This window comes from Apteryx mantelli, chromosome 4 (genome assembly GCF_036417845.1).
Source record: "Apteryx mantelli isolate bAptMan1 chromosome 4, bAptMan1.hap1, whole genome shotgun sequence".
Taxonomy (NCBI): Eukaryota; Metazoa; Chordata; class Aves; order Apterygiformes; family Apterygidae; genus Apteryx; species Apteryx mantelli.
This window is the reverse complement of record NC_089981.1, coordinates 88,338,905-88,359,988: the sequence shown is the minus strand read 5'-3', so window position 1 is coordinate 88,359,988 and position 21,084 is coordinate 88,338,905. Positions and strand designations below refer to the sequence as shown.

The 21,084-nt window shown below is 53.4% G+C and overlaps 1 protein-coding gene across 1 annotated transcript in view; it reads right to left on the bottom strand.

Annotated features, from left to right (window-relative positions):
• MDGA2 (MAM domain containing glycosylphosphatidylinositol anchor 2) overlaps positions 1-20,557 on the bottom strand; it is a 382,608-nt gene extending 362,051 nt beyond the window's left edge. The window contains exon 1 of the mRNA XM_067295207.1: positions 20,475-20,557. Coding sequence (XP_067151308.1) covers positions 20,475-20,547 — 73 coding nt within the window. The 5' untranslated portion in view covers positions 20,548-20,557. The remainder of the gene's footprint in view (positions 1-20,474) is intronic.
• Between the last annotated feature and the right edge of the window lie 527 nt (positions 20,558-21,084).

Genomic DNA, 21,084 nt, shown 5'->3' with positions numbered 1-21,084 from the left:
GTGGAGAGCATCTTGACTAAGGAACCAACTGTGCAAGCAAAACACCTGGTAGACTCGGCAGTTTTGCCCGCGTTAGGGTTGTAGACTCAAGTCCTTAATGCGCAGCCCTAAACTCCTATTAGCCTTAACGGGAACCGTGTAAGCGAAGCCCCATGCAAGGAACTGGCAGTCGGCCTGACCCACTACACATCAGGCTGGGGGATTAACACCGCGAGCACATCTGGGTGCACACAAGCACACGCGGGTTCAGACAGACAGCTGTATTACACAGTAACAGCAAACAGCAGCGTGCTATTGTGCTAGCGATAGCAAAGGGCAGCCCAAAGCCAAGCTACGACAGATTTTACATTTTAAGAGGTGTTAAAAAGGAAGAGAAATTCTCCTGCTGTAGTGTTTTAACCTTGTTTTATAACATTGCTTATAACAATGAAAAATTTATTAAAACCACACAGTTTATGGGAGAGTGCAACTTGCTGAGCCGCAGGGTAAGCAGAGCACCCCCTCACTCATCACACTATTAGATTTATCCACCTTTTATGGATTTGTCTCCCTGGCTGGCTCACTTGCTCCCAGTGGCACAGGAGTTACCTTACCAGTCTTTACTCTTCCCCAACCGATGACCTACGAATAACCACTGAATGGGGCTGTCGATACATCAACATGGCAAGAGCGTGGGAGGTGGAGGCCAGCAGCCGCTCCGCAGCCTGGGCTGGGCTGGAAGCAGCCTCAGGGGGACTCAGAGGGAGGACAGCAGCATGGGAACCCACCAGACTGTCTGCAGAGAGGTGGCTTTGAAGGGGGCTCCCAGGTCCTACTGCCTTACAGGGGGGTTTGGGCACCTGCCGTGACACAGGACTCCCCTGGGGGCAATCAGGTTGTTTAACAGGCCTGAGCAGTAGCTGATATATCCCATCTATATTTTGGCTATATGTCCCTATTCTCTGATCTACAGAAAAGATGAAGCCATTCAAACCTCCTGCTGCAGAGCCTGCATATTTCACACAAGCTGTTGGATTAAGCCCTGTCACTGGCTGCTGCTGCAGACCAGCTCCTGAGCTGATCCACACAGCCACTTTCCCCTCCAAGTGCGGTTAGTTCCCTGGTCCAGCAGGACCAGGACAGCACAGCTCCATGCCTTTCACACAGTGGATGGCCCTAAACCACAGTGGCAAACTACTCCAGCAGCAACTGCATCGTCAGTGGCACCACGGCACCGTTTCCTTCAGACAACGAGCAGACGTGAAGCACGCTTACTTTGAGAATTAAGCTTTGTGGTGACTCAAAGCTATCTAACAGCATGTGGTTAGGACTAGTTTGCCAGTGCAACTTTAACCATGAAGTTTGGACAGCGTGAAAAATTGAGCGGGACTCCCTAGCTTTTGCCATCACAAGTAGAAGCCAAGGACTACACGTGTTCTTTCAGGCATTTTGCGTGGTCTCGCAATGCATTGGTGGACACTAACTGCACTTGCTAGCTTTGGAAGAAGCAAAGGTGAAGAAAATGGACAAGGAGGAAAGCATTCAAGTTTCGAGTTGCAGCAGGAGAGCAAAACCCACATTTTTTTCTTCCCCCAGTGCTAGGTGGCAACAGCACTTGTGGTACACGTGGACCTTGCCCCCTCGACATGGGAGGTTTGGGATGCCAGGGACAGCTCCCTGTTCTCCCAAACTTTCAGCACGGGCAGGTAGGTTGGATGGATGGGAAGGGTTATACCCTCCCAGTCCTTCTGGGACAGACCCAACTATTCCTAAACCAAAACCCCATTACTGCAAACAGGACTTTGCACCCACATCCCTTATTACAGCATCAGGAAAAATAAGTCCAGACACTGCCCTTATACGCGCTGAAGTTCCTGCTAGAGCCAACACAGATGGAAGAGGACTTTTCTGTGCTTAATTCCTCCCTGGTGGCACCGGAATAGTTAAAGAACAGACTTTTAACCCCTTTTTAACATAAGGCTCAAAAAACAAATTAGGCTCTAAATAGGTGCCATGATAGACAGGAACCTGTCTGGACATATTTCACTGCACAACCAATTTGCAGAGCAGGTTTTCAACACCAACCCTAAATACTGTTGCAATTAAATTTATTCCTGTATTAGGTACAGCCGTACAACTCTCAATGGTGGAGCGTTATTGACCCACAGATTAATCTTCCGCTGTCCTCATTACAGCACACTCCCATCTGCTTCGTTTTTGCCTGCCTGCATTTCCACTGCTCGTGCCCGAAACGAGGAGACGGACGGACGAGAAAGGTCAGCGGAAGCGTTGCTCGCGGTGAGCACACAGCAGCAAAACACCGCTGCGTAAACTGGGGGTGGCAAACACGGGGTTTGATGTGTTTGGATACTTCAGAAAAATTACAGACCACCAAGACATCAGGATGAGGACTTACTCCATGGAAGCACAACGTGGCTGCTCGAGCCTGCCGGGCAGCATTAATAGTGCGACACAGCAGTAGCAAAAACGATGCAAGCCCGCATAAGGGCTTACAATTGCAGTATTTCCCACTCCCATTTGCAACGGTTGCCAGTTTCCAGAGCTGCTGCTCTACAGCACCTTCGCCGGGGCTGTCGTTCACAGCCCCAAATGCAGTCATGCTTCACGCCCGGAGTAAAAAAGGAAACCTGGGCTTCTAGCATGGAGAAGAGATGTCATCTAAAAATACCAGCCACCAGCACCGACAGTTCCCGCAGCGGGTTCACAGCGCAGGCTAAGCCCTTCTAGAGCCATTTCTGCCTCCCATCAAGAGGGCTTTCTCCTGCAATAAAGATGTAGAGATGGAAAACCCTGCTCTCCCATTGCATTATGTTAGCAGGAGAGAGACTTTGGGGTTAGAGCAGTATTTTTTCCTATGCACATTACTGCATTTCTAATCAGTAGTTACTGAAACATGGACAAAAAATGCTGCCAAGCCTGAGTTCAGAGCTGTGAACTTCCATTAGCCCGAGAAGAAATTGGGCATGCTGCTGGTGAGCAGCCTGGTCACAGCATCCAGCTAGGCTGCTCTGCAGTGCTCAGTCCAGCTGCTTTGACCCAGGGTTATTAATAAAAAGAATAAGAGGGCAAGTTCATGTTTTTACTTATAGCAAATATTTATAGCAAGTATTTATTTATAGCAAATCTAGACTCACTCATACAGAAGTATTATTCATCTGATATATAACAGCAGGGCCCAGCAGTCTCAGCCATCTTCTGCCCTCATCTAAGCTGACTCACTGCCTTGAACTGGGTGACTTCAGGGCTTCCTCTGTATCTCACTGTGCTAAGACAGAACTTGGGTCTCCTGAAGTTCAGTGTGGGATGTAAGAGGAGCTTTGGTATCATCGAAGAGAGTACCACAGAGACAGAGCAGCGGAGCACTGTACCACCAGGAGGAGGTTTCGTCTGCTGCCTCCAGCAAGGAGCCAGGCAGCAACTCTTGCTGCCCATGTGGCAGCAACCATGGTGCTAAAGGATTCTTCACACTAACCAGGCCCCAGTGACTTCCAGCTTTCTGAGCACATTCATCTGAAGTGATCCAAGAGATCCCTATTCCATTGCCACATGCATGGCACATTTTTCCTATTCCCAGCTGCAAAGGTTCTTGCTGCAAACAGAGGATTGGAGGGGTTTGCACCAAGAATACTGATAAAAAGCCTCCAGAGACTGGAGCTGCAAGCATCTCCTGAACAGAATCACAGAATGGTTGAGGTTGGCAGGGACCTCTGGAGATCATCTAGTCCAACCCCCCTGCTCAAGCAGGGTCACCTAGAGCACGTTGCACAGGATCGCATCCAGGCGGGTTTTGAATATCTCCAGAGAAGGAGACTCCACAACCTCTCTGGGCAACCTGTTCCAGAACACGGATCTTGTTCGCTGTCTGAACACTAGGTCTGTCCCACCTTCACAACATCTGGTTCAGTGAACACAGTTATACTTGCCCTCATGGATTCATCTCCAGTGCAAGAAATTTGGCTACCAGCCCACTCTGAATGAGTCAGCGGACTGAAGAAGCTTGTAAACTGGACCTCAAGCATTCCTTATCCATATCATCCATCTACCCAGAATAGCAAGGGTTTCAGAAAGGGCAAATCTCGCTTCTAAATATCACCCTGTAGCATTGCCACACTTGGTGTTCAGCAACTGACCTGGGGTTTAACAGACATATAGCAAGACAACACCGTGTGTCGACAGCAGCCCAGCATCCAGTTCTCCAGTTTACCTACCAGAATTCACCATTACCTTTGCAGCTCGAACACAGTGTGCAGCACCAGCTGCTCCACTAGAGCATCGGCTACAAAACACCAAGGACCACTCAAGAAACGAAGATCAGAGCGTGCCTGGTAAGCAGAGGAGGTCAGGATTTTCACCTATTCTGCAGTTAAAAGTGTGCTTCTAATGCTTGGCCTGAGTCTATGCATCACTTCTACCATGTATCACAGTTCTTAAAACAAAAACACCCAGGAACTCCATTATCTTTTCCCCGGTGCAGTGCAATGAGACAGATAAAGGTTCTCCAGGGGCTTGAACATAAATGCAGGGTGGAGAGTGAAAACCCATTAGTAAAATCCCATAGAGCTTCACTGGATGGGAGTTTAGCTGCAGGGTATTGTTTTTAATACTTCTAAAAGCCCCTGAAGGTTGAGGACTCTACTTGTTTTAGTATGGAGTAGCTGTGGGCAACAAAATGTCCCTTTATGAGAATACTTAGCCTTGATATATATTTAAAAAAAAGAGAGAAAGAGAGATTAACTTAACCTCAGGCACCTGAGCAAAAAGAAATTTTACTAAGGCAAAACAGCTGCATTTAACTAAAAATTGTGAAAGCTTCTGCAACCAAAGGAAGATGAGCATTCTTGCAGCTTGTTACTGAAAAGCTCTTTGACTTGGCTGACCACAGATCACAAAGCGGTTATTTCGTTTGTATGGAAAGAGGCAGTTGGGTAGGAGCAGGCGCTAGCTGAACTTTCCTATCAGGCCATGAAAGTATTGATACCAGCATGAGTCAAGTCAAGCCACAAAAGGATCATTTGTACACATGAACCATTTGTTTTTCTACTGGAACAGGCATTCCAGCTTCTGCACATGAAGGGGCACATCAACCATTTATTCCTTCAATGTCTACATTAGCATTGACAGTCACATATAATGGATTAATTGATAATCAATTAATTGGAGCTGCAATACAACAAGAAGCTTTAGACTAAGCAAGACCCATTTGGCTTCAGTGACTTGGAGCAGACCTTTGACTGCAGAGACAACTGCATAGTTTCTGAAGACTTGCTCTTTTCAAGTATATCACATCAAATTTCTAGTACAAGGGAAGATGGTGTATGTAGAAACATATTACAAACAGGCAAATTACTGAAAGAAGATGGATTTTCTTGTATATGACTGGAGATCATTGACCTAAAAATTGAGACACTCTATACACCAAACATGGTTCATTGGTGTGCAAGCTGAAGGGGGACATTTCTCTTCTCCCCATAAATTTCTCAGCCAAAAAAAATATAAATTCCAAAGCCTGATACATTTCATAGATTCCTGACAGCATTTCTGAACAATCAGAAAACATTTTGAGTGTTTTGACATTTTCTAAGTGAAACAGTTCAGTTTTTCAGTTTGAAGAGACTGTTTCAAGGCTTCTTTTTTTAAAAAATATATATATATATTAAAGCACTCAAGAAGGTAAAACAAAAACAAAACACCACACACCACAAGAACCACCCCCAGGGCATTTCCATTTTGTCAAAACATTTTGATCACCTGCAGGAGATAGCTCCTGCAGCCTTTGGAAATCGCCACCTACTGGGGAACCATTTCCCTTTCTTACCCTAGGGCTAACTTCAGTGCATGGAGGCCAGCTCCATTCCCAGGACCCATCTCCCCTTCCAGCCCCAGCTCTCCCTGGCTGGAGCTCAGCCCAACATCCCACCCAATAACCTGGAGAAACAGCCCCAGAGGCACCAATACAGCACTGGCACAAGAACCTCACTAAGAGCCTGTAGAAACCACCTCCCCAGCCCTTAAATATTTAATATATTTACCCAGCACACTTAAGGAAGCACTGAGTCCCCTGCACATCTTTTCCTTCCACCCCTGCTCTACTGATGGGGCAAATGAATGGTTGCAAAGAAAGATGAGGAATAACTCACATCAGGAGGGTCTACACAGAGCAAGCCAGCTGCCTCCCAGGCTCCTCCTCACTCCTGGAGGAAGGCTGATGAAGGAGCCCCGGGCTGGGCTTTAAGTAAGGATCATGATAACTTACAGCTGGGGACCTGCAAACCTGCCCCTCGCAAACAGCTCAGCCACCGCCTGCCGCACCGGCAGGAAAAACTTGGGCTGAAACAAGTCACTGTGGCAGCGTTCCCTCGTTGCTTTGACCCTTGGAGTGCGACGCTTCCAAGGCTGCCTCATTGCTTTATATTCCGTCAGGATAACGCAAAACAAAACACAACAGAAAAAAACAACAAGCCAACACCCAGAATAGCAGAGCAACTCCGCCTTCAGAAAAACAACTATTAATCAGCCAGGCAGCCTAATGCTCGCTCCAACACTGTCCAATTTTTCCAGCTTCTTCCACAAGCGAATCTTAATTTATTTTCTAATTCATAAGCTGGGCCCTTGAGCCCTAAACCGTAATGACCTTCAAGGTTGGAGATAAGGGCAAAACCGGGAGCCTTTGGTGGTGTGCCCAGGACGGACTGCGGCAGAGCGCAGCCCAGCACGTCTCCGTCGAGGGGACGGGAGGTGGCGCGTGGCCACGGCGCCGAGGAGGGGGGAAAACACCGCCTGGCCCCGCCGCCTGCCCGTTCCTCCTCCTGCCTCCGTCTCCTCGCGCCTCGCTCAAGCGTTTCTCTCCTTTCCGGCAGCCAAGAGCCGCTGAGAGCAAGGAGCCCGGGCCCCGCGGGGCAGCCTGGCGGGTGAGGATCCTTCTTCCACCGCCGATCCAGGCTACAGCACAAGAGAGGGCAGCTGCTGAGCTGTGACCTTCCAATTTGAAGCTCCTGGAGTTTCTCAGGTGTCTAGCTGCTATTTTTACTAAATGCTATTTTTGACAGTGCAAATGATTTTCTTAGAAAAGGAGTCAGATTTGCAAGATAAAGAGCTGTTAAGGCAGGAGAGGTGGGATCAAGTGTGCACGTTGTTGCTATAAGCGTCATCTCAATGACTTTTTATTTAATCAGTTCATCAGATGGGCTCATCTTTCTCCAAACGGTTGGGTTACGCGAATTACCGGTGCAACTCCTCCCAGTTCTCTATCTTGTTTTACCCCCATCAACCACAGTTCACCACTTAGCATTTGTTTTAGCAGCCATAATACTGAAAGTGCATCCGCAAGGATTTTCAGTTTAACAGCAGCCTGCTGGGAACATGACGACAAGCAACAGGGCCACATTGCCAAAGGGAACTTCCTACTGGGTATAAAGAAAAAAACTTCACGCCGCGGTGTGGTCAAGCCCTGGGACAAGGACCTGGAGAGGTGTGTGAACAGATGTTCACAGCTGGCCTGGGGAAGGCCCTGGGCAACCCAACCCAGCTGTGCGGTTGGCCCTGGTTTGAGCAGGGGTCGGAGCAGAGACCTCCGGAGCCCCCTTCCACCCTAAATGGTTCTGTGACTGTATGACTCCTTCCATGTACGTGCCCCCTCCATATACAGCCCTTACAAACCACGGTACAATCAGATGCTAATGAAATGTTAAGACCAGTGTTTTGAAAGAGTTGGAGCTGAAGAGAACGAGTGTGAAATGATTAAGCAATCAAAAAGAACGACTTCAACTGCCAAATCATTACAATTTTGCTCAGCGAACATATAATCTTAATCCCTGTAACAATGGCAGTGACCACACGTTGCTGGGAAAGGCACGCTTGAGCTGAATTTTTATTCCCCAAAAGTAGGTTATTGTATAACTGTGTCAAGGTAGCATTACAAATCATCACCAGCACAACAGAGGAGGACAACTTCAGGGAAGGGAGGAAACCAACATGAAGGCAAATCCATGATGGGAAACTTAACTCTGTAACAGCAGCTCAAAGAAGGGAGATGGGCGGCAGGACAGAGCCAGAACACAGTCAGGCTCCCATTCGGGAAAAAAAATTCAAGAAAGACGACACTGCTCGGGGAAGAAGTTCCCTAACACGGAGAGCAGGGGCCAGCACCCAACAGGATCAGGCACTTCTGCATCCGCCACCCGGGAGGCAACGAAGCTAATCAAAGCCCCTGGTGGCTCTCAGCCTTGTGGCACGGAGGCAGTGGAAGTGACTTTTCAAGAGATTGTACCCCAATAAGATGTGCCTAAAATCAACATCGTTTCTAAAAAATTTCCTCCCAGACTGCTCGAGAAGGACTGCAAAGCACAGCAGCTACAGTAGTATCTTACTACGGTACGTCATCTCGCTAGCACAGAAAATACTTTCAAGTTCAGCATTAAGCTCACCAGGCTCAAATATTCATAAAACAAGAACTGCACCAAAAAGGGTTTAACTTGAGTTTGAGAAACAAGATGGGAACCCGGAATATTAATCCAAGTCTTAACAGCCACAACTACTGTGCGTATCTGCAAAGACGACGTAGCGAGCCATGCTGCAGTAAAAACAATCCTTGCCATGAATGCAGATGAAGTAGACACAGCTTCTATTGATTTCTAGATTTGAATTAAGCATCATAGCATACACCACTAAAATGGCAGAGCTACCGCTAGTCGGTAAGATCGGTATAAGACTTTTATCTCCCTGCCTTTTTGATCCATATCTCACAGATCTGTAGGCCACAAGCCAGAATTAGTCAGTGAAACGATGTAAAAAATAAAAGTCTCGGCAGTTTCCCATTCAAGAAGATGATGTAGTTTTTCCAAGTATCTCCTGAGGACTGAGGGCGCCTAGTTTTGAGTATCAAAGAAAGTTATATCTTAACCAAAGCAGAAAGACTTGCTTTAAAACTGAAATCAGCACTGCATAGCACGCTCACTGGCAGGAGGTTGCGGGAGCCAGACCTCTTCTTGCACTACGCAGGAAAAGGTATGACCGAACAACCTGCAGCTCTCCATAAGGAGGACGTCTACGCTCCATATCCACCTGCTCTCATCCCAAAGAGCACCACGTCTCTACCAGGCACCGTCCTGCCTATGCACAAATACGAACCAACACGTTTGCGTCCGGCTGTCCGAAGGCACAAGATGACAATTCCGGTCCACTTATTTACTTCAGCCGGGTCGTTGGTGTTTGCTGTTGAGCTCTGACGAGCGTTGGATGAGCTGCTCTCGCTGGCGCTGCTCTGCAGGCAGCCAGGCTCGCCCGGTGGTCAAGGGTTGTCCAGGGGCCGGGATCGCGACTTCCAGCTCCCTTCAAGCTCAGGCAAGTCTTGGTGCTACGAACACGCTCCTGTTGCCTTTCCAAAATCCTCCTGACCCCCATTGAGAGGACCAAGTCTCACCAACCCCAAGCACGGATTCAAATACGATCATAGCTCCGACATCCGTGGGCTAAACATTGCCCGCTCCTTCCTATCCTCACGTTGGTCCCAGTGATTTCCTAAATCCCACTTGGTAGGTATAATCCACAAAACCATTTTTTTCAGGTGTTGGGAAAGAAAAAATTTTTTTAAATCATGAGTCATAAGAAAACCAGTCATTCTTGGACAGTTTTTAATGGAAACTAGAATCCTTGAGGAAGTTATCCTCCCACAGAAACTCATTAATTTAACTACATTGTCCAAATTACTTCCATGCCATCTAGACACTACAAAACATGGCAACAACTAGCAACAGCCACATGCAAACCAATACTAACCTGTAACCAGAAGCTCTCCAAGACCTCACCAAAACACAAATGCAATTTCTAACATATCCCATTTTAATGAAACAACAGCAATGACTTTGAATGTTATGCAAACACACGCCCACACTCAGCACAGCGCCCGTCTGGACTCCCGAGCTTGCTACGCAACCTGCCTACAGCCACACCGCAAAGCCGCACACAGCTCATACCTCAATCCACGCTCACAGGAGGGCTAAAAGGGATTGCAGGTAAGCTTTCTAGAGCTGATCTCATAGTCCATGATCTCGTAGTCATAGGAAATATTTCATGGTGTCTTGGAGGAGAATGTGGCCTCTATACACTGGACCTGTGTGCCCTTCCTAAGACCTTGGACATGGACCAGCACCACATACAGGCACCTCCAGCTCTGTGCATTTGTCTGTTCCTACTAGTGCTACGCTGTGGCACCAGCAGATAAGTCTTTTTTTCTTTAGATAGAGGCTGTAAGCCCTTTCACAGTGCTGTCCTCCAGGACTAAACAGGATAATGACAGGGTGCCAGCACCACCATTTGTTAATACAGCTATTCTGTTTCATTGGTGCTTCAGGCTACACCTGGACCTCAAGCGCTGCTCTGCAGGTTTCATTGCTCGCTGCTGGAGTACACAAGGCAAGCGAGAGGCCAGCTGGCACGGTCTACAAAGCCAGAGGAGCCAACTGTATCTGGGTTACCCAACTGTGCAGAGTGTCACGCTGAGAAGCGATGTGACAGGGAAGTGAGCCCAAGGTGCTGCTGATTTGTAGGACGGATACAGACACCTGCAAAGTGCAGTTGTCCTTGATGGGGCTGGGTGCAAAGGAAAAGCAGGATGACTTATGAGCTCACCTGCTTGCATGGTGAGATGCAAAGGGCATGTAATGCTGTACTATGCTGGGTTACACTTCACGTATAGGTTCTGCAAGAAGAGCTAGGCACTCAATGGAGACACCTGAACACAATTCTGTCACCCATCCTTCTTTCCCAAACACTCAAATGCCCAAGTATTGTACGGCCACATCTGTTTATTAATGAAGATGTCATGTTAAGAGAATTTAATATCATTACAAACACCTCACGCTCCTGCAAACAATTAACAACAAACCAAGTGACAAAAACATCCAAAGATTAAAACCAAAACATGCCATCAGTGAACCTGTGAGCACCAAAGCATCCCTTGCAGAGGAAACAGATGCCAAGAGTCTGTTCTCCATGTCCTGATGCAGGCTGCTTGGGTGTTTAGGGGACGCATATGCCCATCCCAGGCCATGGAGTGGTTTGGGATGTGCCCAGCTCCAGAATCATCTCATGGAGAGCCAAACACAGCCAATGGATCCAGAGAGGGGTGAGGAGCCGGGACTGCAGCCTGGTGGCCATGTAGCTGAGCTGCTGTCAAGTAAGCGTCGTTGCAGTGCTCAACCTGCTCCAAGCGGTGAGTTAAGCCCTATAATGCCAATCTTCTTGGATTATTCCTGCATGAAACGCTGTGAAGCATCACCTGCCAGGCCCCCGTGAAATCCAGGTGAACGGTAGTGGGGCTCTGGAGCAGCATGCAGCGCTCTTCCTTCTGACCCCCACGCTGGCTGGCGTGTTGCTAATAAACAGCACCTGCCCTCCCCACCCAGCCATTCCTGCACAACTGCTTCCTTCATACCTTCACTAGCAAGTATCATTCCAGTTACCTGAGAGAAGATATTAATGCCAGCATGGATTTGTACTGCTAACAGACTGAAGAGGAAAGTGTGTGTTGGAATACAGCTTGCACTTGCTTGACCAGCAACCCCAGCTTTCTTTATTTTATTTTTTTTTTAGTAATCTAATTTTCACTACTTGAAATCCATATTGGATTAAATATGAAAGGGGTCAGAGAAGAAAAGGAGCCAAGGAAAGGACGTGGCTCTTCCCAAAGCCACAGTCACTTCCAGCGCCCCGTGACATCGCTCCAAAGGACAGCTTTACTGAGGCGAGAAGAAGGTCTTCCCACCTCTAGGCAGCTTCCCCCATAATGACGGCAAAGAGCAGATGCCATTTACCAGCTCCAGTGCCTGCTCCACTGCCGCTTCCCATCCAGCCTAGCCCTGTGTGCAGCCTCCGAGCGTGCTTTCAGGCCACCCCACGCCTGAGCAGCCAAACAGACTGTACCAGGGCTTCCTCTGGAGACTGCTCTTGCTCTTCCACCCCCTCTTCCAGCTGTGTTTCATCCAGGGCTGTTCCCATGTCTTCGGTCCCCGTGTAAAAATCCAAGCAGTGATGCAGGGAGCCGAGCGAACATCTTCCAGTCGGGCCACAGAAGCGCACAGTCACCAAAGCTTGCATCCTCTTCCAACACTCATAAGCTCCCTGCACGGTGCATCTGTGTGCACGCGCCCACCTCCACCCACGTCTTCAAGCTCTTGTCGTATTACTGCAGCTGCTGGTTGCTTCTGCCAGAAGCCGGCAGACTCATGTTATAGGTTTACTAGATACTCAGCCGCTTGGCCAGCATGTGGAGACAGTGTCTTCTAGGCCAGTTTGGCTGAGGTGAGCTGGGTACCTGACACACGCAGCAGGCTGGGCTAGAGTAAAAGGTGAAACGCAGAGCAAGCACACGTAACTCGACTGGAAACAAGCACAAAACGAAGGCAGAGCGAGAGGTCTAGGAGGACCGCGGGGTGGCAGAGGAAGACTGTCAAAGAGCCAACCAACCGCCCAGCGAGTGGGCAGGAACACACGTTCCAACCCAGACCTTCATGGGCAAGGAGGCCAAAAAGCATATAGAAGCACAGTGAGACATACCGAAATTCTCCCTGAGGATAGCTGGGAGCTTAGGGATGAATAGGAAAGGTAAGAGAAGAGCTGGCGTTGGATGTGGATGGCAACCATGGTAAACCTTCACTGCTGCACTCCCCCAAAGCCACACTAGAGCGTTTGCCCGTGTGATGCAGAGGACGTACAGAACTTTAATTGACCCCATCCAAAGACGGTGGCACCGTAACGAGCTTAGTCTTGGCAGCCAAAAGCTGGGGAGACCCAGCAAGAGAAAATGGCAGAGAAATCACAGCGTCATCAGAAACGTATTCTGCCACCAGGAGAAGGAACGGGCTGAGTGGGCATTGGGATAGGACAAATATTCACTTTATCCAGGGCCCAAAACAGTTCCTGCTGACTACAGAGCAGTCTGGTGGGCCGCTGTCTGACTGGTGGGCCGCTGTCTGACTGTCCATCCCAACAGTGCTTGCTCATTCCTACCAGCCCAATCGGCTTCCGCTTTCACCATCACGGCTGTTCCCAGCACCTGAACTTCAATTAATATGTTTTAAAAGCATGGCTCAGACAGCCAATACCCACTCGCATTTTTTTCTCTGCAAATTTCTACACGAAAGGCAAGGGAGCTGTGAAGGGAACGTCTTACACACGTGAGAGAGAACCAAGTGTTTCATCTGCTCATGGAAAACACACTTCTAAATTACACAACAACCCTTCAGGAAATGGAATTTACTCCCGTGCCAAGAAGTCCGACAAGGCAAGGCTTCGGCACGGCAGGCAGTGCTTGTCGAGGCTCTGCCCAAGCTGCTGGGTCTCGGTCAGAGGGAGCATCTCAGCGCTGTGTCCCCTGCTGTCCCCGAACTCCCAGAGGGCACGCTGGCACCTAACTCACTTTGAAACCCACGGGACACAGGCACATAAGCAAACCGAGGCCAGCTGCCGAAAACCTGGCCGTAAGTTCCTGAGAAATTGCCTCCGCTCCCACAACAACGTGGGGTCAGGCGCTGGCGGTTCCTCCACCAACAGAGGTCCCTTTGGAAATGCACTTTTCTGGGGTGGTTTCAGGACCCTTCAAGAACCTCAAGCCAACCCTTGAGGTTGTCCAGATTGGGATTTTGAAAACACAGTCAGCATAAACGGACTCTCTCACGCTGAACCCCAGAACCAAATACACGCCCCGTTTGAGCTTAGTAAATGGTCTGGATCAGTTTATACTGGATTTGGGTCTAGAGACGATCATCCACGATGTTCAAAACGCACCGAACAAGATGTAGAAGTTATTACTGTAAACCAGTAAAAGGCAGCAAGCCCATAGAAAGCAATACTGCAGATGGTTAACGCAGAGAAAGAGAGGAGCGGGTTGGTCCATCGGTGCTGTCTCCTCCCATCACGGCAATCACGCAATCCCTCCATACGCTGAGAGTTACCCACGGCGTATTTCCTGTGCTGCGTTCTGAAGGGTAGACAGTGTTTTAATCGTGTAAGGTATTAATAATGTAATTAAAGTCCAGGGCATTTGTTAAGTAACATACATTACTCTGATCGCTTCTTTGATATATTAAAAATAGATTAACTGGTTCCAAGCGTGTGAGGCCAGGAGAGACGGTAGTTCTCCTCCGGTTTGACCTCCCACACATCCACGAGCCAGAGATTTCCCTGAGCAATTCCTGCCTATATCAAGCTCGCAAATTTAAGAGGAAACATTTGATTGTGTATTAAAGACTCTCGACTTCAGGGAGTCCAGCACATCTCTTGGTGAGCTCCTCCAACAGCTAATTACCTCGGCTGTTAAGAAAACCTTACATCTTTATTTCCACTGTGTGCTTTGCTACCTTCAGGCGAACGCTGCCGGCTCCTCCGAAACCCAAGGCAGCTGGCTCAGAGGGGTCTCTCCAGCGGAGACGGGCTCAACCTGCCTGAGATAACTACAACACACGCTCGCCTTGTTCTTAACCATCTTAATCGCTCTTTGCCGCCTTCGGTCGCTCCATGCAGGACCCGTTTTCCAGACCGCTGCCCGGTGCTCCGACGTGGTCACGTCTGGCCACCACCACGCGTGGGACTGCAGGAGCACCTGAAGCACGCGTCAGGATTTGCATGGACATCAAGGCATGCTTGCAGCACGCAGCCGGGGGAAGGGGATGCCCCAATAAACCGCGACGCCCCCGGGAGCGGTGGGGGCAGCCCGGGCCAGGCAGCTGCTCGGCTCCCGGCGGCCGCGCGGGCAGGGAGGGCACCTCGAAGCGGAGCCGTCCCAGAAGAGCACGGCCGAGCTCCCTCCCTCTCCAGCTATATTTAGTGAGGCCATTATTTCTGGAGACGACAGGAAATAATTCAGATGGACTCGGGCATCGTTCGAAATTGGAAAGAGGGCCTATAAAAAGCGAGACCAAAGGGACTAATGAGGAGCGGGCGGTGGGTGCTCAGCGCGCTGCTGCTCTGCAGCGGCAGGACCGGACGCCCCGGCACCAGCCTGCGCCACGCGGATGGACACGCACCGGGCTGCACCGGAGCAGGGATGCCCCCATGGCCAAGGGCACCACCGATGCGCAGCACGCGGGCTTGGGGCACCTGGCTTTCCTCGGTAGCCTCTGCAGCAAGGGGAGACACTGCGGAAAATAGTGTTCTCCAGAAGTCTATCTAAGTAGCTGTCAACTGCAGCAGGTCTCGGGCCCATATCAAGAAAAATAAAAAATAAAATCCCCCATGTAGCCTTCCAAAGTCTCATCTTTCTCCTAGAAGACCAAAAAGGGCTGGAGGTATTTCACTGAGTCGGAGATAGAGATTCCTCAAGGCAGACCTTCTCCAAGGAAGGAAAGCAGCAACAAAATGTTCATCAGGGAGCTGCAACGCAGGGCCCCAGCTGCCCCAAGCAAGCTTGCAAATATATATATACACACACACATCTACATATAGAAAATAGCGTCCTTCGCACTCAAGCTGTTGGCTGGCAGATGCACAACCCCCACGAGGGCCAGCAGCAGCCGAGGGGGGCACTGGGACGGACGGAGAGGGAGCAGAAGATGACGCAAAGGGAGCGCGAAAGAGGGTGAGAAGAGGGTGAAAGAAAGAGAACGGAGCTTTAATCCTTTTTCCGTTTCCTTCCTCCCCACCACTTCCTCCAACTGATCCTAATTAAACTGGATTTTGCTGTTCTGAGCCAGGAGAGCTTTTATATTTTATTTGTTTTAAAGACTCTTTCCTCGCCACCCCATTTCCTCTAAACCTCCTTCACGCCGACTCAGAGGAAACATTTTGGCCAAACACGCAAAGAGCATCAGCTGCTCCTTCTGGGGGGACGGAGGAGCTACGCCACGAAGCCGCCCGCTCCAGCACGGAGACAACTCAGTGCATGCCAGGAGGGTCGCTCTGAGACGGCTCAGGACATGCAGCCGCCTGCGGCCGGTGCAGGCGCTCATGGAAACTCCAAGTGTTTGGCCAGGAGCGAAAGCTACTGCACTTGATGGAAGTTTCTTGATGGACTTCAGTGCACTTGGAATCAGGCCGGACGTGGGGTTAATCACAGCTGTTGATTCCCCCCCTCCATTTATTACGGAGCATTTCTATACTTTGCTTCCTCCATTTGCACCACTCGACCCCAATCCATCGCATCCCTATCCTCCAAGGTTCAGCGGCCGAAAATTAAGCCCAGCTCGGACAGCGGCTGAAAGCCCAGCGCAAAGGCCCACGGGGCGAGCGGCAGGCGCAGACGCCTCTCGGGGGCTCCGGGAAGGGTTAAGGCTCCGGAGCCGTCCGCCGTCGCATGGGATCCCGACCGGTGCGGGGTTAAACCATGCAACGCCGCGAGCGCGTTGGACCCCGCCGGCACCGCAGCAGCACCCCGCGCCCGGGTGCTCCATCCTCCCAATCCGCTTGCTCGAGGCAGGGCGAGCATCCGGAAAAGGCAAGGTCAGCAGTGGCACGCAGACATTCCCAGCACCAAAGCCAGCCGGCGTTCCCCCCCCCGGAGAGGGAACAGCGCACGACCTAAATAATTAGTGACATTAAAGAGGCGGCCGGGGATGACAAGCTCCTTCCCGGCGCAGCGTGGTCCCTGCTCCACCTCCGTGGCGTGCCGCTACGTCAGACACAAAACCCTCCATCGGACCCCAAACCAGGGACGGGACACGCAGCTCCGTGCTCCCGAGGCCCCGTTTTCAAACCTGCTTCTCTATAAAATGCCCAAACGATAACAAAAAAAAAAAAAAAAAATCAAGCCTGCTGGGTGACATCCCTACGCTCGGCACGGGAGACGCGGACAGTCCTTCCGACGCTCGGGATAACAAATGCCTCCGCTTCCGCGCTGCTTTGCGCCCGCGACCACGTGGCCACCAGCACGTCTCGGAGCACCTCCCTCAGTCCCACCCGTGCCGATCTGGAGTGGCGCCTCGAGGAGACTCTCAGGCACCCGAAAACATTCATCTCATTTGTGATCCCTCGCCTGCAGGAGCGGTGGCATTAGGAGCCCTCGCGTACGTGGGCGTACGGATGGACGGACACCTCCTGCACGTGCTTTCCCTGCACAGGGACGGCTGTTTTTCACATGCATGAAAAATGCATGCTCACCGGCGGGACTCTTTGGATCACGGATCCGCTTATCCCCGGCGAGGCCGAGCCCGGAGGCACCGCCGCGGAGGGCAAGGTGCTGCGGTGCCTCCTGCGGTTCGGAAGCAGCTTCCCGACGCGCATCGGCTATACAGGCACTCGTTGCCCGAGATCCTCCCACCGCCGCTAAGTCCCTCCCCGGCTCGGCGGCTCCGGCGGCGCTGGCAGGCTGTCGCAGCACCGGCGTGCTCCCGCTGTATTCCCCCTGGCCCCCGCCCAAGCCCCGGTGGCCACCGCTCGGACGTTTCCGGCTAATTTGTAGTGATTCGCTACGCTCTTCCCTCGCTCGGCGCGCGCAAGGCGGGACCCCGAGGAGAGCGCGCGTCTCGGCGCCGGGAAACGGCCCGGGGGCTTTGCTCTCCCGTCTCGCCAAACTCCCCCATTTTTAGGGGACGCCACTTGTCTGCTTAAAAACACTTTGCACCCCCATCGGCCTTCTGATTTGGCCGTTTCTTCTCTTGCAGCGTGAAGGCCGGCGAAAAGATAACCGTAATGCTCTGAATACTTACTTATTCTGCTTTATTACCCACGCAAGTCACGCATAATTTAAATGGGAGGAGAAGCGCATACGGCACTTTGGTTGTTCTAAAAGATTATTTTGCCAAGAAAACAAGCTGGGAAAAGCCAAGCTGACGAAACGCAAGTCTCCCTTCTCCGTCCCGTCGGGGGGGTTTTAGCAGCTCTGTTCCCCACGCAGCGCCCCGATGCATCGCCCTAAGAAGCCGCGTGCTGCAGGACGGGGGGGAGCTGCCGGGCCGCCGGCAGCCCCGGCTCTGCCGGCGACCCACTCTCTGACCTCGGGAAACTAGTCCCAGTTTCAGTCCCCCCCTCCGAGTGTGCTGCGAGCGCAGGGGAATTTTTAATCACAGCTTTCCTGTGCGGAAGCAACAGAGGAAAGTTTACGGTGAGATGCGCAGCCAGACTTATCACGGGAAGTTAAATTGCTTTTCCGTACAAACTAGGGATAAGCAAATGCAGACTCTTAGTTTGCATTTAAAGATTAAAAAAAAAGCCCCAAAACGGTTATCGAGCACAGCAGTTGGGGGTGAACAAGAACACCGCTGTGCTCGGCGCCGCACCGGCACACAACAAAGCGGGAGAGACCTTTTCTTAACCTTTCGCAGTTTAAGACGACAGAAGACGCGAGGCTGCAGGCAGACAGCTGGAGAGAGCCGCCGGGCAGCAGAGGGACGGGACGGGGAGGGCGACCTCCCAAAACAGGGGCTGCAAACCAGCCGGCGCAGCGACAGACTGAGCGGAGACGGCGCCACTCCTGAGGCCAAGCAGAGACCCAGGAGCTGGGGGGAAAAGTTTTCCCGGTGCGGATCGACGAGCCGGACCCGGCTCTCCGAGACGAGGCTCCTTCTGCCGACGTGACGCAGCCGTACAGGGAGGAGCCGGCGAGCAGCAGAGGCCAAGAGGGCGCCCAGACCGCCGGGGCGAGCGACTTGCACCGGAGCAAGCAAGCGCTCGCTGCAGGACCTGCTGCCTCCGCACGGCCCTGGGCGCCCGGAGCAGGGTTTTCCAAAGCGGCATATCCCAGGCTCGGCTTTAAAAGGGAGCAGAGCGCTGCCTGCTTGTGCAAACAAACCTCAGGTCAATGAAAAAGCACGATTCCACACGAAAGAGCCTTCAAAAACAGCGCAGCTGCGTCTGACCGCCCTCACACCACTCCCCCCGAGCCCCGAACCCGGATACGCCGTCGTATTTTACAGGCTGAAAATACATCCTCGCCGTGCTCCTCCAGAAACCAGTCCTACTACAAACCCACACGTGCCCGTCCAGCCCATCCAGGCTCCCCTTCGTGGAGGCCCACACAAACCGCGCTCTGCCTTAACGACTCCTCTGCTATTCACTACAGCGGTTGCTCTTCCCGGATAGCCAACAATATGCGCCTGTGTGTTTGGGGAGGCAGGGAGCCCCGGCGCTGCCGGTGCCGAGAGCCTCGCGCTGCGCCGCGTTAGCAATCCAGCCACTACGAGAAGAAACCCTCAGACGTTTTCAATTACACCGAAATTTTGCAAAAAAAAAAAAAAAAAAAGGGAGGAGGGGGGCGCAAAAAGTCCGTCTCCAGCCGAGGCTGTCTGCCCGGCGGGTAGCAAACATCTTCGTGTTATGATAGGAGCACGGGCTCAAATCAGCAGACGCCGAGCGAAGCATTTAGGAGCGAATTCATGAAGTCTCCTTAACACCTACCACCAATGTGAATACTCTGATGAACGCAGGAGGCATAACAGGAATGTAACGCCGCGGAGCCACGCCGCTTACATAACCCGCAGACATAACGGAGCGCCAGCAAAGAGGGGAGCGCGTCGGGGCCGGGGTAGCGGGGCCGAGGGGTGACCCGGCTTCGCGGCCCGCCGGGCGAGCGGCTCCTCTCCGCGCAGCCGCCGGCTCGCGTGGGCTCCCGCGCCGATAAATTCCCCCACGCCCGTGGAAATGCTGCCCGCCGCCACCGGCCCGGCCGCGTGTCCCCCCTTCCACGTCCTCCTCCCGTGGACACCACGCTGCGCACAGCGTGCCCTGCTCCGCCGAGAGATCGCTTTCGTGCATTGCTTAGCCTAAACGGGGCCAACTCGCCCAAAATAAAGCCCAACCGCAGGTGTCAGCCCCGGGCTGCACCGCCCTGCCCCGGCGCCCGGGATGCTCGGCGCCGGCCCCGCGCAGCCCCCGCGCCCCGCTCCGCGGTTTGCAAGTCACCGCGGGGAGACGCCAGGCGAGCGGAGCCGCGGAGCGCGCCCCTGCCCTGCCCTGCCCCGCGCTGAGCGCCCGCGCAGCCACCGCGGGGCCGTGCGCGGCCCCCCGCGAAGTTTGCGCCTCGCCGCCGCCCCTGGCTGCGCGGCCGCGCTGCTAACAAGTGCCGCGGCCCGGGGCAGGCGCGTCCCAGCGCGGCGCCCGCCGCCAGTTCGAGCCCCCGGTCCGGCACCTCGCTCCGCCCGCAGCCGCGCAGCGCAGCGCACCGCCGCAACCTGCGCGCAGGGGACCGCGGGGCACGGGCGAGCCCGGGCCGGGACCGGCGGAGCTTCCCCCCCCCTCCCCCTCCCCGCACCGCCACTTTTTCGCGTGTAATGTCAGTAATATCGGTGTTTCATGGCAACGGCGCTGCAGCAGCCAGGCAAACTCCGCTGCCTCCGCGCTGCCTCCGCCACGCAGCCCGGGCGCGGGGCGCGCACGGCGGGGCACCGCCGCCCCCGCGAGTGCAGCCCCCGGGCTGCAGCTTTGGGGGGGGGGGGGGGGACGGAGACACACAGCCCCTGTGGCTGCCCCCGCCGCCACCTCCCGCCGCTCCGCGGCGACAGTCGCGACAAGGTCACGCCGGCGCCCGGCCGCGCCGCCCGCGGACTCACCGTACACCCCTTGCCCGGAGCTGCCCTCCAGCAGAACCGTCAGCAGCCACAGCAGCGCGCACACTAAATCCATCTTCACGTGAGCATCCACATATCCAGCGCGGGGGCGGGGGGGGCAGCGCGGAGCGCCGCGCTCCGATGCGGCCGGGCGCGCAGGGCGGCGGGGGGCCGGCGGCGGCCCCGCTCCGCTCCGCGCTGCTCCGCGCCGCTCCGCGCCGCTGCTCCCTCCTCCTCCTCCTCCTCCTCCTCCTCCTCCTCCTCCTCCTCCTCCGCCGCCTCCGCCGCCGCCGCCGCCGCCGCCTCCGCAGCGGGCCGGCCCCGCGGGCAGCGCCCGGCGCCGGGGAAGCGCGGAGCCGCGCCGGGGGCGAGCCGGGCTCACAGCGGCAGCGCCCGGGCTGCGCCGAGCCTCAGGGCGCCGCCGGCCGCCGCCGCCGCCGCCGCCTCCCGGGGCCGCCGAGCGCCGAGCGGGGCCGCCCCAGCCGGCTGCGCCCCGCTGCCATCAGATGCCATCGCAACGCCGGTGCCCCCGCATGGTGCGCGGGGTCCCCCTCCGCACGGCGAGGAGGAGGCGCCGGGGGAGGAGGAGGAGGAGGGAGGAGGAGGAGGGAGG